At 44.7% G+C, this 16,270-nt stretch overlaps 1 protein-coding gene across 1 annotated transcript in view; it reads left to right on the top strand.

Moving 5' to 3' along the window:
* LOC146190459 (ubiquitin-like modifier-activating enzyme 1) overlaps nucleotides 1-16,270 on the top strand; it is a 48,036-nt gene that overhangs the window by 11,713 nt on the left and 20,053 nt on the right. The window contains 12 exon segments of the mRNA XM_084600164.1: nucleotides 302-434; nucleotides 595-692; nucleotides 1,488-1,634; nucleotides 2,099-2,269; nucleotides 4,327-4,418; nucleotides 4,420-4,431; nucleotides 5,118-5,190; nucleotides 7,905-8,057; nucleotides 9,272-9,437; nucleotides 13,941-14,137; nucleotides 14,848-14,912; nucleotides 15,811-15,859. Coding sequence (XP_084456290.1) covers nucleotides 302-434; nucleotides 595-692; nucleotides 1,488-1,634; nucleotides 2,099-2,269; nucleotides 4,327-4,418; nucleotides 4,420-4,431; nucleotides 5,118-5,190; nucleotides 7,905-8,057; nucleotides 9,272-9,437; nucleotides 13,941-14,137; nucleotides 14,848-14,912; nucleotides 15,811-15,859 — 1,356 coding nt within the window.

Below are 16,270 nucleotides of genomic sequence, written 5' to 3'. Positions count from 1 at the left end.
GTGCTCTAAATCCCTGCCAGAAAGCGAACCCGTTGTTTGATGAAATCTCTATACTTAACTTATCCTTGTCATTTTTTCGGCCTTTAGTTTTCGCGGAGCATGCTTGTCTGGCTGTAATTTATTTCGGTTGGATGACTTTAATTTGGTTTACTTTTACGTGCTACACGCGCGTTATGGGATTCTTTTTGCCGTTATGAAAACTTTTTGCTTCACGAGACTTCCTGAACTTGCAACGAATAAATTATCTTCAAGGATATATGAAATTGTATTGATTGTGATGGTGGTTTCCTCGACATTGCAGGATAAAAAAGGCGTGGTGACTTGCCTTGAAGATATGAGGCACGAATTTGTAAACGGGGACTTCGTGACCTTTTCCGAGGTGAAAGGCATGACGGAGATCAACGGAAGCCCACCTAGGAAGATAAAAGTTTTGAGTGAGTGTTTGCGCCCGTGGCTGTGATTCCTAATTTACTAATTGTTAGTCTAGTGCAGTACTTTACAGTACCAAGTTCCAGTTATACACATGGTTTCCACATGCAATCCCTGTTGTGCTAATTTCGTTTTGTATGATTCCTTTCTATGCGCTATAATCAGGTCCACATTCTTTCTCCGTGGGAGATACTACCCAGTTCGGCGAATACGTTATGGGCGGTGTGGCGACGCAAGTGAAGGTTGCAAAGGACATACGTTTTGTGAGTGACCATTTCGCTTCCGAGAAAGCAACTAGAAATAAGCTCGAGGAAATTTGAAGTGCTTTCAAAATACGTTCTCTACGAAGCCAAACCCGCTTTTCCGCTCATTTCTTTTTGCCATCTGTCGTGATTTAGGTATGTACCAATGCGACCGTTAAGCGTCCTCAAAATGGCAACAATGGCCGCTTCTTATTCGCTGTGAAAGAAGGCATCGGATAAGCGTGTCAACCTTTTTCAAGTTCCACTGAATGAAATGAATGGCGTATCCTCCTAGGTAGCCATGTGTGAATTGTACGCCACACAAGGAACATTTATTCGTCGTTATTTAGAAACATTTGGCACCTGCATTGTTATCTAGGTGAACTTTTGCTCTTATTCAGGTGAAAGTGGTGGCCAAATAATGATATATCACACATTGTTCGTGCGCACTGCAGACGCAGAGGTGTCACAGTGCGTAGGCAGTTAAAAACAGGGACGCATAGCTGCTTGAAGATCGAGGGAGTTGCAATTTTTGAATTGCGCCTGGTCCTGCGAACTAGTTCTTTATTATTTTCACCGGTGTTAAAAGGACGATGGAAGCTCCATACTAAAACCAACCACATCAATGGAGGCTGTTACAAAGCTTCTCTGAATGAGTCAGAATGCATGAGAATTTTGGGGACAAGAAATAAACGAAGCTTGGAGAGAACTGAGCTCCTTCTCTTAGGATCTAGCATTTCACTGTTAATTTTTGCGTCAGCCATGTTGCATAGATTGTTTTCAGGACCGGTTACTTTTTTTTGTTCGTCTTTTCAGAAATCTTTCAAGCAATCGATAACGGAACCCGAATTTGTCATCTCGGATTTCGCAAAAATGGATCGACCAGCGCAGTTGCATTTGGGCTTCCTGGCTCTCCACGCTTTTCGCGAGTTGCACTCTAGATTGCCGTATCCTTGGAACAAGGTACGATGCTCGCAGTACTTTTACTTACAGTACACTCCGTCGCCGTATGAATTATTCGCCTTATTCCAAAGTGTTCACTAAGCCACTAAGCAAGTAGGTGTCAAGTTGCTTTTATGTTGTGGGGAGTCAACAAATCACGGTGAACCGACACTTAACCCTGCGTTGTGTGTTCTCGTACCAGTGACCGTTAATTATGTCCGTAAGGTTTATATTTGTTAATTTAACCCATCCCACGCCGCCTCACCTGGGTCGTAAAACTACGCGGATAAGATGCTAAAGAGCGTGGTTTTAAGCGCTGTCTCACTGCCGCCGCTGAAGAGCTCGTTTGACCTGGACGTTAATTTTACTGATACCATCTCCTTGCGGAGTTTCAAAATTTAGCGAATGATCGAACGCGAGGAAGGAACTCAAGAAAAAGAAGCTTATCTTGCAAGCTTATCTTGGAACCCCTGGGTCTATGGCAGGAGGACGCTGCACAGGTGGCCCGCTTGGCCAAGCAGAAGAACGCGTCCATGGCGACGCCTGTGAAAGAGGTTGACGAGAAGCTGATTGCACTGCTGTCCTGCGTGTCGGCCGGCTCTCTCTGTCCCATGCAGGCGGTGATCGGAAGTATTGCTGCCCAGGAAGTCATGAAGGTACGCCGTCATCACCTAGCTACACTACATAGACACTTTTCGCGCCGCATTGCTCAACCACACACGGCTTACTGTTCGTCGTCTGTCAGCAGTTCTTTATCTGGCTTTAATTAGCCTCGACTCATGTAAATGTTGGTGAGAGTAATCTGTTATAAGCTTATCGACTCCGCATTTTTCTTAAGTGTTTGCTGTACAAGAAGCTTGCATAGGGAAAAACGTCGTCTCCGACAGCTTTGTCACAGTATGGTATTTTAGCCCGGAACTACAGCCATGAGATTTTGCTCAGTATGAACGTTATGTGAAGTGAGCTTTGCGATTATATACGAACGTTATGTGATTACGCAGTGTAGAACCTCGCAGCATTTGTCGTTTAGGCCTTACTTGCGACCTGACAAGCTGACAGATTGGCAAAGTTATATTTACACATCGCGACAAGCATGGACAAAGATGGAGACACAAGGCGACTTGGGGTGTCGCCCCGTTTCCAGTTTAGTGGCCGCGCTGCGTGAATATAGCATAAGATACCAACTCAAACAGCCACTAGTTTTAAGGTTGGCAATGGCTGAGCCAATACTGAACGGAAAACGATTTTTCCTTTCTTCTTCTTCTTTTTTTTTGTCAAGGAGACATTCATCACAGTTGCATATTATTCCCTCATTTCAGAGCTCTTTAAAGTGCGCTCATATTTTCCTCCATCATTCAGGAAAAAAAAAAATACAATCCTCTCTTCTTTTAGCCCTTCCATATTACATCGAAGATTGCGAGTAGCCTAGGATATGGAATAATATTCTCTTTTAGCGCGAGCGCTTTCAAATTCGGTCGTAGTTAGCATTCTCACGCCTCAAAAAGTTAGATTGGTTACAGCGGGCTGTGTACGCAAATGACCACATCATACGTCTAGATCACTAAGAGAGCAACCTCACAGTCGTTGACGTGCCACCCTAGCGTACTTACTTGTTGGACATATTTAATCTACAGCACCAGCTGTTAAGGGCTTGAAAAGCGGTAAGCGCGTCTTTGCACTAAGTTATGTCATCGTTACGTAATTTTAATCCGTGTATTAATCGTCGAACATCGGTTATGTGATCCACTGCAATCGGTGCCAATGTGACCATTATTAGGGCGAAATCCTTTCATGACTCGTGATGGAAATCTCTCGTGCTCGAGATCTGTTAGCGAGATTTCGATAGACGTGTTCTTGTCTAGTGTTCCTGCCGTCTCCATGGCAACGTAAGAAGAGTGACGGTGAGCGACACCGTACTGCCATTCCCCTACTAGCAGGAGCGCTGCAACGCGCCAAGTAACGCTACGCGACAGAAACGAGGGTGTACTGTCTAATCCCACACTTGTAGGATCACTGCAACAAACGTGTGCCAAGGGAAGGAAATTTCCACTGTGCGGCACGAGCCTTGGATTTGCTAGCAAAAGCTGTACAACGGGCACGCGATATACCGTTGCAGCAGCAATGCTTAGTCTTTTTCATTTCTCCAGTCCAGGACCCGTTTTCCGAGTTTGCGTCGTTATCGAAAGTGTCGCTATCTCCCTGACCTCGAGTCATTGGATTGGTCGAAACGCCGGAACCGGGTGTTGGCACTACGGAACCGGAAGAGGTGGCAACATAACATCATGTTCCGGCGTTTCCACCAACCAGATGACTTGAGGTCACGTGAGATAGCGACACTTTCGATAACGACGCAAACTAGGAATATGGGCCCTGATTTTGCAGTGCTATCGGAAGTTTTCTTATTGGTCCCAAAGAGACTCAAGCCATGGGCGATGTCGTGGTGAACGTCTCGGGTAATTTCGATCACCCGGGGTTCTTTAACGTACACTGACATCGCAGCTTGCACGTTTCGTTTCCTTCTAAAAGCGGCCGCTGCAGCCGGGATCAAAATTCTCGTTCTCGTTCTCAGGGGAATGAGCCCTGCAGCGGAGCAATACTTTTTCATGCGACTTCCAAGTGAAGCGCTTACACATGGCCGTAATCAGATTGAAATTTCCGCATTACGTGAACGCTTTTTCAGTTTTTTTCCCCCTCTGATTAATTTCTTCTTCAGGCCTGTAGCGGCAAGTTTACCCCTATCCGGCAGTGGCTCTACTTCGACGCATTCGAGTGCCTTCCGACATCGGGGGAGGTCTCGGAAGAAGAAGCCCGAGAACTGGTGAGCGGAAGCAGGACCTCTTGAAGAAACGTGCATACACTGTGCATATTGCAGCGAACCGTTGAAATATTTATTTGCGGTTTTCAACCGATGGCGATCACGTTGTAGCGTGAGAGGCACATATATTTATATCGAATGATTGTGGCCAAGCACAGCTGTTTCAGTATTGTTCCAAATTTTTCCGGTTTCTTTGGCTGGTTTGGCGATGATTATTCAACATTAAATTTAGCGCTGACGAGCGCACCAGGCATTCATAGTTCGACGGCCGGTAAGCACGCATGTTGCTATTGCCGCCGCCGAGTTGCTTAATTCTCTTGCGAGCGAAAGTCAGCCTAATAGAGTTTTTTCTTCCTCAGTCTGTTGAAGAGAACAAGGGAGCATTTTAGCGGGCTAGTTGGTGCATGATGAATGGGGATAAACAGCGCGACAACAAGTACGTGACAGTGCCTCTGTGGTTTTGTCACGTACTTGTTTTCGCGCTGTTTTGTTATCTCTATTCCCAGTCTGTTTTTTTAAGCCTGATTTGTCCCCACCACGTGGCAATACGTTTAATTTTGAGTTTCGCCCGCCTACATTGAACTATTCGCTACATTATTGAATGATATTTTTTGTCCTCAAGAAGCAAGCAGCTTCTTATGTCAATAATTTCATTTATTTCATTTCTCTTTGCACCTGCAGCAAATGAGCAGATATGCAGCTCAAGCCCGCGTCTTCGGTTCTGGGGTGCAACAAGAGCTGGCGTCACAGACAATATTTGTGGTGAGATATATTACGTTCCTAATCGAGTTACCGCTTCTGAATGTTTTTAAAAGTCACCTGTGGTCATACTGTCTATTTTGCATGATAAAATTGCCAATGAGCTTGAGCTTGCGTCCTCTAGTCACTGAGTGTGTCATCGTTTTGTGTAGTATATTCCTACCTTGACAGACTTCGATAAAATCCATGTAGAGACACACGATACGGTCACCTTGCTTTGACAGACGCATTAACGCCTGAAGTAATAATGATGATTGTACCAACGGTTTATCCATGCACGTTTGGTTCGTTTCCAGCTACGCGTCAACTTGGACGAGGGAACTTATCGGCGAGAAAATTAGAACTAAAGTGACAAGTAACTGCGTTTAAGACAATAATGATGCTTCAGGGATCAAGTGGAACATCGTTTCTCTGAGATTTTCCCGCTGCTGTCGTCATATATGCACTGCTGTCCGCGAAATACTTTGATCTGTATTATAGATTTCTTGCGAACAGTATGTAGACGAGATCATTCTACAGTGACGTCGGGATACCAGTACACATGGGCGCAAAGAAATATAAGAATTTCTATGCAATCATTACACTGGTGCTTATGAAGGCAGGGCTGTGCGTAGCCGGCGTGGAAAGCGTCTCTGATGCCAACCATTGACATCACTTGCACATAAACCGTGTCCCCTAATTTGTTCGAACGGGTAGAAACTATTTACTACTAGCATTCATAAAATAAGAAGGTATTACGTGGACGAAGGTTCAGTCTGTAGCAAAGGAGCCGGGAGGCTTATCATAGTACTCGGTTGTCCCACGTGACCATGAACGGAGGCGGTAGAAGCGGGTCCTTGGCGGTCCTTAGTAAGTGGTCTGCCCTCCCAATCGCCGTATTTAATCTCCAGGTGATTACTTTAGTTTCACCCCTTCCTCCTTCCCTGCCCTTACCACACACGTGAGCGGCCAGTGCGCCACCGCGACGTCGCGGTGAGGTGTGTCCTCTTCCGCTCCCGAGTGTGTCGCGCGCATAGCTTTGTGGCGTTCACATGCTCGCCACTGGAATTGACCAAATAAATAAGGCTTGCGTCTCGCAATTTCATCCGATTTCAGACTCTGCCACATCTTCTGAGGTTTGCTGTCCTCAATTTCAGGCGCGAATTCCATTGAAGTTCAACAATATATAGAACTCAACAAATTGCACTAAACAATTAAATAACTGGACCTGTCATGAGGCAAATGGCTGAAAATTTGAAAATTCGTAAAAATCATCTGGTGTCTCGTATACTGTTCAGTATCAAGATTCGAAAAAAAAAGTTTTAAGGATTACCTTTCTTTCACGATGCTAAAGAAAAATTATTGATAACATATTTTGCGCAGGGCTCTATAATAGGCAGATTCAGAATGGCGTCGAATAGGATAGGAAAACGTACCCTTTTCTATTTTTTTAGCGCAGCATTTTGCAGTGGGTGCGCACTGGCTCCCCGATTTCTCCCTGTCCCCCTAACCGATTTACTCACCTGTTTTAAACCTCGCTAAAGAACGCTTTTGCGTACTTCACAAAGTATTCCGCTTTTTTTTTTTTTTTTTTTTTTTTCAATTCGATACACGGGTTTCATTGCACGTATTATTGTCTAACTGAAGTCATCGTTAATGTCTAGCAGGCAAATGTGCACTCTCCTAGTCGCCACCAATGCCAGCAAATTTCTTGGTATAATCTCCCTGCCTGGATTTCTGCAGCCTTAGACCATAATTTGTTGCAATTAGAATACACACTGGTACTACAGCAAGACACCTGTTTCCTGTTGTCTACGTTTCGTCTTTCAGGACACCTGTTTCCTGATGTCTGCATTTCGTCTTTAGGCGATTAGATAAGGCCTTTCCACAACGCCTGAGGCTGACGCGGCCGAAAGCAGTCAGAGGGCTCTAGGGACCTCCCTCCTGCCATCATAGTTTCTCAAACTTGCCTAACGAGAAAGGAAGCATAACCGTCTTGGCGAGTATTATTCAAGATATTTAAAGCTGCTGACGCCGAAAAAAAAAATGTGGTTTCAAAATTGTCTTGGTCTCAGACAAAAACACTGATTCTAGCACAGGGTCTGTATCTGCGCCGTGATGTTCAGCTATGTGTGCAGAATAATATTTGATAGCGTACGTTTTACTTCTGAAATAAATTTAGCACCTGTGAAAACTCAGCGTTGTGCTCAAGCCTATAAAATCTGAACCAAAGCGTCTAGTTTGCGCCGCTACCACCACGAGCTGCGTGCCACTAAACGATCGAAATCAACGCGAGAAATCTTAATGTTGAGTGCGTTCAATTTATTTTTATTACTATCTGATATAGTGTGGGAGGTGGAAGAAATGAGGAGTAGCAGTTTGTCCTCACAATGTACAAGCGTCGGGCAACAGATATTGCTACTTGTGAATGTCCAGGAAAGCTGGCCCTGCTCCGAGTTTTGCCTCAGTCGAGAAGGTCGTATTGCAAAACATAATTGAAATTGGTTCACGTAAATCGCGCCTTGAGGGAAGGGGCGAAGGTGCGGGAATGTAGGTGTGGAATGTACGTTTTCTGTCCGATAGGCGTGATTTATGCATACTCCGGGCCCTTTCCAAGATGGATGAAATGCCACAGAACCACGTTTCCCTCTGAGTAATTTTGGAAAACCTGCTTGCCAGATGAGGACGCGGCGTTAGTAGATGATCATCTCACTCTAAATATTTTTTGTATCGCTCAGGTGGGCGCTGGGGCCATCGGCTGCGAACTTCTCAAGAACTTTGCCATGATGGGTGTGGCCACGGACGGTGGCTGCATCCATGTCACGGACATGGACGTCATTGAGCGCTCCAATCTCAACAGGCAGTTCCTGTTCCGGCCCAATGACGTTGGCGTGAGTGCCTTCCGGTCTGACTCTACTCAGCGGTTGTCATTCGATTATTTTCTACAGCATCCGAAAACCAGCATAGTTTGGCTTTAGATGCGACATTGTTTTTAAAGACGTAACACGTTCGCGTTATATCCTATGCGTGAATTGGTGAAAAGATTGCGCTGAACCATGCACACCACCAGAAACAAGACGAGACACTGGCGCTTTCTTTTTTTTTTTTTTAACCAATTTAAGCATGCACCAACTGGCCCAAGAAGCGGTGTTAATGTTGTATCCTGTTCGCAGCCTACGTTCTTCCCGAATTTCTTACTACTACCTACAGATACAGTAACGTCGGCGCTTAAATCAGGCAGTACCCGATTTTCTGTGGCTGCTATAATTACGCACCATTCTATGCTTTCAACTTGGACCGAAAATAATGTCAAGGGGAGGAGTATAGTAAACTGATCTCGGAAGCAGCGAATGCGGACCTGTAGAATTGTTTGCCGTGTCTGTAAAGAGCATAGTTTGGTCGCTTTAATTGCTGACATAATTAGGAAAACGCCTAAGCTTGATAAGCTTAAACGCTTCTCTCTCGATCATCGCTTGACTCGAGCGGCGACCGTCATAGCATCAGGTCGATGAGCAAGCCTTTCGAAAACGCGCACAGAAAACACACGAACACATAGGAAGCTCTCATATCCAGGTTTCCAAGGGTCTTCGAGGAGAAGATTCCCGGGACGCTTTGGCTATATCATGAAAATCGAACACATAGTTTCAAGGCCAAACTATATGTACTATAGCCGAACACTCTGCCGATAAACAGCCTTCGGGATTTCCGGTCAAAATGGGCCTTCTACTCTAGGCCCTTAAATAAAGGTAGGGGGGCTTCACGCCAATGAAAAGAACACTTGCTCACACAGCTGACAAAGTGAATGGTAGATTTAAGGTAGCGAATGATACAAAGTCGGTGGTTTAAGAGGACAAGAATCATTTACAAATTATTATTCATTTTATTTCGTTTTATTTTATTTATTCAAAAACACATTCTTGAAATAGAGCTGTGGTTACAACTGGTTTGGCACAGGAGCTTCCTTTTGGCTCCCATACGTTTTTTTTAAATCAAATCTGTAACAGCTATATGCAGAGTCTCTTAACAATTCACTTATTAGTGTAATTGCCGAATGTTCGCGCCTGAACACGCGTGGAAGCTGTCGACTGATTTGTCTTCCTTGCAGCTCATGAAGTCCATCACAGCCGCCAAAGCAGTGACTAAAATGAACCGCGAGATCAGCATCGAGGCGCACGAAGACAGAGTAGGGCCGGAAACGGAGGACGTGTACAACGACGACTTCTTCGATGCTCTGGACGGAGTGGCCAATGCTCTGGACAACCTCGACTCACGTGAGTCTTTAGATAATGATGTGTACAAGCAGCGTAGCTTTCGTACGCACCATATTTACTATAAACGTTTGTCGCTCCATACAACGTTCTTGAGCCCCTATCATATGCTTATTTTCTTGCTGTCTTATATTCCTATGTATTCAAGTTCGTGCGAAATAGTCCACTTTTTGTTTTTGTTTTTACTTAACATTCGAACAACCTATACTGATTAATGTTCTGCAGTGTGTTTTTATTTTTGATGTTTATTCTCCACAGGAGGTCCTTATACAGTCACTTGCTACGGGACCTCTTGTTGTATATCACTTTTTGTTTCCGCTTTCAGTTGCGTTAATAAAGTTACGATCCTGAAGGGAACATGAGAGCTCAGTGTAGCACAAAATTCACAAATATGCCAAATCAAATTTCTCGTTCCTTGAAACAATACCAAAGGGAAGTCGTAATGAGATCTCTTGTTGCCTTGTGTCACGTGTTACCACATGACTGGCGCCGCCCAGGCAACACTGCGACTGTTCCTGTCAATGGTAGTCTTTATTGTGACAAAGCTTGATTTCATCTGATTTTTATGGTGAGGCCATTGTAAATAAGAAAAAGCCTCTGCCTGCACCACATATTTATAGCAGGCAAATAGCCATCTGAGAAAAAAAAGAAAAAGAATGATGCTGTGAGCTAAATAACAGCATTGAAAAAGCAAAACGAAATAGAAGCTAGATTATCTACCCTAGGAGAATTTTTGTTTTTAGTTTTTATTGTTTCAAGGTTTAACCTGATGCTTGCTGGCTAACAATACATATTAATGTTCAGTTGATGTCTCCCTAGTCTTCTTGATGTTCCCTTTTCCTTCTTGTATAACATGATTGTGATGATTAACTTGGATTGCTCGCTTGCAGACACTGCTCGAAATGTTGGCCTGTGCTGGATGTTTGTATTCCCCGTTGCTGCTGGGACGGCTGGAGGCTTGAAGGTCCTGATGCTTTATGGTCATCAGATGGCTGGAGGTTGAATCTGAAATGACTTAAAATAAATACCCCCCCCCCCCCTCCCATACACACAAAAAATGATAGTATTGTTTTCCCATCTTCTCCGTTTTTTTTTCTTCCTTTTTGCTTCCCTCCTTTAGAATGTTACTATGATGTACTGTATCATGCAAAAGAAGCTAAACATTAGCATATTCTTTTCAGAGAGTTTTATACCGCCCTTTATGCCACTATGATATGCTGTGTGACAAAGTCTGCAGACCGCAAACATTTCTGCAGCTCTTAGGCATTAAAAATTTCGAGGCGTTTAGTAGCGCCTACGTGTATGAAGGCGAAAGCCCGCACGCGCATCGGCACGATGCCTCCGCTTCCTCATGTGGTGCGTGTCACCTCGCGACCGGAACCGTGATGCCCTCTGTATGCTCTTACTTTGACAGCGCCCATTCCACTCCTCCTCTAAAATCGGCCGCTGTACTAGGTCGCGCTGTGCCATGAGGCGATCAGGGCATAGAATCAAAGGCACACATTTCGGCTCGAGTCCCTGTCGCGAACTAGATTAGTTAATTATGCAGCGAAATGGTGTGACATCACTCAGAACGGTGCAGAAACACTGGTTTCGTCCCAATTTTGGTACGAAAGAGGGGAAATCTGGCACCACATGGTTGTCCGTTAGTGATGGCGTAAGAGCAAATGGCACGCCAGGTGTGGACGGCTGTGGAGAGCTCTCGACCACGTGGGTATCGGTTATGCATGTCGTTGACCGGTTCGCCGCTTCGGTGACTGGACAGCGACTGGCCTCACTGTTGCTGTAGCATCTGTGTCGCGAGCGAGCCATGGCAGATGCGGAGTGAACAGCGAGGTACGAAGGATTTCCGGTTTTTATTTACGGCATATTACGCTCTTGTTACGACATACTACACCCTCGTCTACTTTATAGACCTTTTCGTGGAGGAACCCTCGATCCTTCGCATTCGCAGTGGCGTGACTATGGCTCGGAGAGTTTTTTGTAATGCTATTTGCAACGCTTCAAAAATGAGTAAGGTCCTCAGCAAGCAAAATTTCTGAAATACACACCGCATTCGCCTGTGACTGACACTTCACGCTCGGACGGACCGTCCTAGTCACAAGCATCGATGCCCGACGACTCACTGTTTATGTTTTTTTCTAACCTACGCGCGTCCAAAAAGGCTGCAAAAAGCCATGCATTGATAACTGGATACCCCTGTAGGTCCTTGTGACGACGACGCAACGCAGAAATGGTAAAGTGTAAAAAAAATTGCCGCACGGTCACAGAAGCATACGCGACGCGATCAGGCTGAATCGAGATGTCACAGACCATCATGGCGGCTTCGCACTATTTCGCCGCTATGGGTCGCGATCTTCCCACATGCTGCCAAGCCATGTGTGGAGTTTGAAATGGCTTATACATTAGTACGACAATTAGTTTCTAAATTAGGATGTCAAGTGACTTTTGGTACTACCACTTCCGGCGAGATGCTTTGCGTTGCTTGAGACTATGGCTTCTGTCTTAAAATCGATGCCCACTAGCTTGCGACAGTTCTCGCTAAGTATAGGCATCGTTTTGCTTTTTGTTTGTAAATTGACGTTTGTCCCACATATAAATTACATTTAGCATGGGACATTTAACAGTTTCTTCTTTGCCACTGGATGCAGACTTGTGACGGCAGTAATGGCAAGAACACTGAGCAAGTCCAGCTTATTAGGATACCACGTTTGATTATAAGACGACTGTAGGATATTTTAAAATATTGTTATGCGTGCGTTGACGAAAATCGTCCGAGCTTGCTGCACTGGCATCAAATATAGTTGATATTCCCATGACAATATACTTCTGAAGAAATTACTGCTGCAAGCTACATATACAAATACGTTTATACAAAAGGTGTAAATTTCTGATATATTGGATAATCTTGCCCCTGAAGTTTGTGGTGCGCTCACAGTGTTACAGTAAGTAACCAGTGGGGTGCGCTTTCCAAATAAGCGGCAGAAAACAAGCCTGTCGAGCGAGGATCCGAGGATATAGATTGTTATGACTCAGGTTTGCATATGTCAGACATTACGTTTAATTTTCTGGGTACGGATCAGGGTTAGAAGTGAAATGTGATGTGGCCTGGCTTCTGAGCTCTGGTCATAAAAATAAGCGTTAACGTTTCTAATTCAGTTCGGAAAAGGAGCGCTTCTTGATGTGCAGTGAACCGTTGTCCCCAATTTCTACTTGCTTCTGGGTTGCACTGCTCAGTCGGAAGCTGTATCCTTCCATATCTGTATTATACCACTACAGAGCACTCTTGGATGTCTGAGGATCCTGCACCTTCCAAACAGCTGCTGCATTGCGCCTATACTGCGGGATTCGAACGTAATGATAGCATTGTGTGGAAGCAATAGCAAATTGATTCCATTCTCTTTTAACGACTTTAGTTCCATGAATCACAAAAAATTTCAGGTCATAATAACGTTCTCCTTGCCGAGATATGTATACAGTCTCCTACTGGATGTTTAAAAGTGCACAAAAAGCGCGATTTGCGGCAACATACAATGCCGGCAACTTTTTCGGAACAGTTTTGAATTGTTCTCCAGCATCAACCGATGGCTCGTTTGCAGCGAAACCGCGCATAAAGCTTGCGCGTTGTTGACCCTTTTATTGCATTGTAAGTTGGATGATGGTGCTTTCCTGGTTTGGCCGTGCATGATGAGAAACAAGAACCGTCTGGGACAGGATTGGGGAAGTAAAAGACGTCAACGCCGAGTTTCCAGTATTGATGGATGGATGGATAAATGGATGGAATATAGGAGCGTCCCTTTTAAAACAAGGGGGGGGGGGGGGGGGGGGTAGCAGTTGCTATCATGCTCAAGAAAAAGCAGAGGTGGCGTCATCTGGCGTTGATAGAGGAAGGCGCCACGTGTCTAAAACGCCGATACAAGAGTGCCACCTTTTGGAATGATGCTAGATAGCGCCACTGCTCTCATTCTCCAGAGAATCGGCGTTGGCAGCTTTCGCCTCTTCAATTTCGTGGCAGATGGTCCCGGTTTCGCATCATGCACGGTCAAACCAGGTAAGCACTATTGTCAAACTTACTGCGTAATAAAAGGGTCGAATACGCGCAAGCTTCATGGATGGTTTCACCTCAAACGACCTTCCGGTTGAGCTTGGAGAATTCCTCAAAACGGTTGCGAGCAATTTGCAGAACACAGTATATAGCGTAAGTGTCGAACTAAAGAGCGTTAGAAAAACCAATACCTATAAAATGAGAGCTTTTATACAGAAGCGATGAATTTATTCAGATTCCCTAACCATAAGATTAGAAAAGAATGCAGTTAAATTTCTGTAACTGCTACGTGTGTGTGTGTGTGTTTCTCTCAGTTCCTAGTAGGCTTTCAGAAGTATTTAGAATGAGCATAGATGGCGCTGCTAAAGAATCTAATCATAGACGACGTTTTTCAGAGACCGTCACCATCTGCACTGGTACGACGAACAACTTTAACGCATGCAGCACCCCCGCGCACGCAGGTCAGTACATGGACCGCAAGTGCGTGCACTACTGCAAGCCGCTTCTAGAGTCCGGCACGACGGGCACCAAGGGAAACGTGCAGGTTGTGGTGCCGCACATGACCGAGTCATACTCGTCATCCCACGACCCGCCCGAGAAGTCCATACCCGTGTGCACCATCAAGCACTTCCCCAACAAGATCGAGCACACCCTTGAGGTGAGTGCACACGCACCTCGCTGCTTGCGATCAGTCGCATGCCAAGTGAAAGTGCAAGAAAAAGAATGATGTTGGATGTTTTGCAATCAAGTCAGTGCTTACTACATATTGCGCACTACCAGCTGCCGAATTTGCCCTCGCCTCCTAAGAGCGAGAAGTGTACAGATTCGTAATTCTGGAAGGCTAATCTGTCGAGGGAAGGAAAGTTGTTGCAGCAAGTTTTATTAGCACAGCGCTACGCAAGTGTAAGGTTCCTGTAATCGACCCCTTCTCCTTTATCTGTGGGCCATACGGCTTTTGCATTCCCGAAAAGGTTACAAAACCGGACGGGCTCATGATTTTTGAGCCTGCGAGGGTTCAAGCGAAGGCTGCAAGGGTCCAAGTGTTTGTTACCTTCCAATTTCCACTTGCCAAAGGCATACTTTGTAATTATTTGAGATAGCGAGGCTTGAAAGGCCCGACGCCAATGCCACCATATTTTGACATGGGGGCACTTTCTTGAGTTAAAAGGAAAAAAAAAATCAGGCGATACCACCTCTTGGGGATATACACAGAGAGGTAGGTGTGATTATTAACAACACCGCAGTGTATTACCGGAGCGTTGGCTAGCTGGCAGTGTGAGGGAGATACTTCTACCGAATGAGCTATAGGACGCCTGACGTAGGCAGAGCCTTCTTATATATTTTCAAGAAGTGAATTTCTCTTTTCAGTGGGCACGCGACGAGTTTGAAGGCCTGTTCAAGCACAGCGCGGAGAACGCGGTTCAGTATCTGAAGTGAGTACTCTGCCGTGGACATTTTGGCCTGCTCCTGCGGTCCTTTCCTGTGAAGGAAAAAAGCTCGACTCATCTGGTACAGCCACATGGCGTGCGCGCCAAGCCATAAGCAGTATCAACTATACACTTATTCACCAACATTATTCAAAGCCTATAATTCGCGTCTGCATTCGTTATGCGCCTTTGCAAACTTCTGAAGCCTGCTGCAGACCTGGAAACTTAAGCAAGACTATTTACTCACACGTTTTAATATTTATATTTTATAGTGCATGCATTTTTATGTACGCGTTTTCCTAAATGTAGTATGTAAAATTTCTGTCGTACTGCTGTTTGGCATTTTCTTCCTCTCTCACTTCCTCACAAAGTGGAATATTTTTGTGCATTTTATTTCACAATTTAGAGTTTCTAAAATCTTGTGAACCTGTCTCTTGTATGACGTTCAGGTCAAATGCCTTTAAAACTGTTGCCTCTAGGTGAATTTGTTTTCATCTTTAGAAGGAGATGCAACAGGTTGACTCAGTGGAGCAAGAAATATTACTACATAATAAATTAACGACGCAAGGTAGTTGCAGAACAATATTTAAGAAAGTAAATTCATCATAACAATAAAAATCTTCAAGCGTTATCAGAACACGCCAGGACACTACCTTCATACTCGTGCAATGTTTTAAAAACGCGTCTTCAAGATCATTTTGAGCTGCCTTTCAAGTAGTTCATTTACGTTGTCAGACACGCCACAAGGGAAAAAATGCTGATCTTTGCAATCTTAACTTTATTGCTGCGTTTGCCGGCTTACGAATCGGATTACGTGAGAAACGTACAATGAACAGGCGCTGTCTGCACAGTTATAAAGAAATCACTCACTGAACTAATGCTCTTATTCTCTGACCTCTTGCAGAGATAATGGATATAAAATGAGGATATTGGCACAGCCAAGGAACCAAGCTGTAAGCTGTATTTTTCTTTTCTGCGCATTCACTGTTCATTACTCTCATTTGTTGCACTGTAATAATTCCGAAATCGACACCCGCTACAAAAGTTAAAGCTTATTATTAATAAGGCGATCATAAATCTCCTGGTTTTCTTCACGCATCCAGGCCAGCGTATATCCTCCAAACAAAACATGTCGCAATTTCGCTTCAGTAAAGTAGGTCTAGTGAACTGACTTAGAGAAGTAGTATACAATTGCTTCTTCTACACTGAATTGCAACTGCAGACCCGAAGGGGTCCGCCTGCTCCACAACAGCGAACTTAAATCTGGAAAGAAACGGTCACTTGAAATCTGACTGGAGCTTCGATCAGAGCCAGCCGGAAGTATATCGGATGCAAGAAAAAAGGAAGACCGGCGCGGCCCTTTA

This window comes from Amblyomma maculatum, chromosome 4 (genome assembly GCF_055883805.1).
Source record: "Amblyomma maculatum isolate TAMU_Amacu chromosome 4, ASM5588380v1, whole genome shotgun sequence".
Taxonomy (NCBI): domain Eukaryota; kingdom Metazoa; phylum Arthropoda; class Arachnida; order Ixodida; family Ixodidae; genus Amblyomma; species Amblyomma maculatum.
Note: the sequence above shows the minus strand (reverse complement) of the source record. Positions and strands in the feature narration are given on the sequence as shown.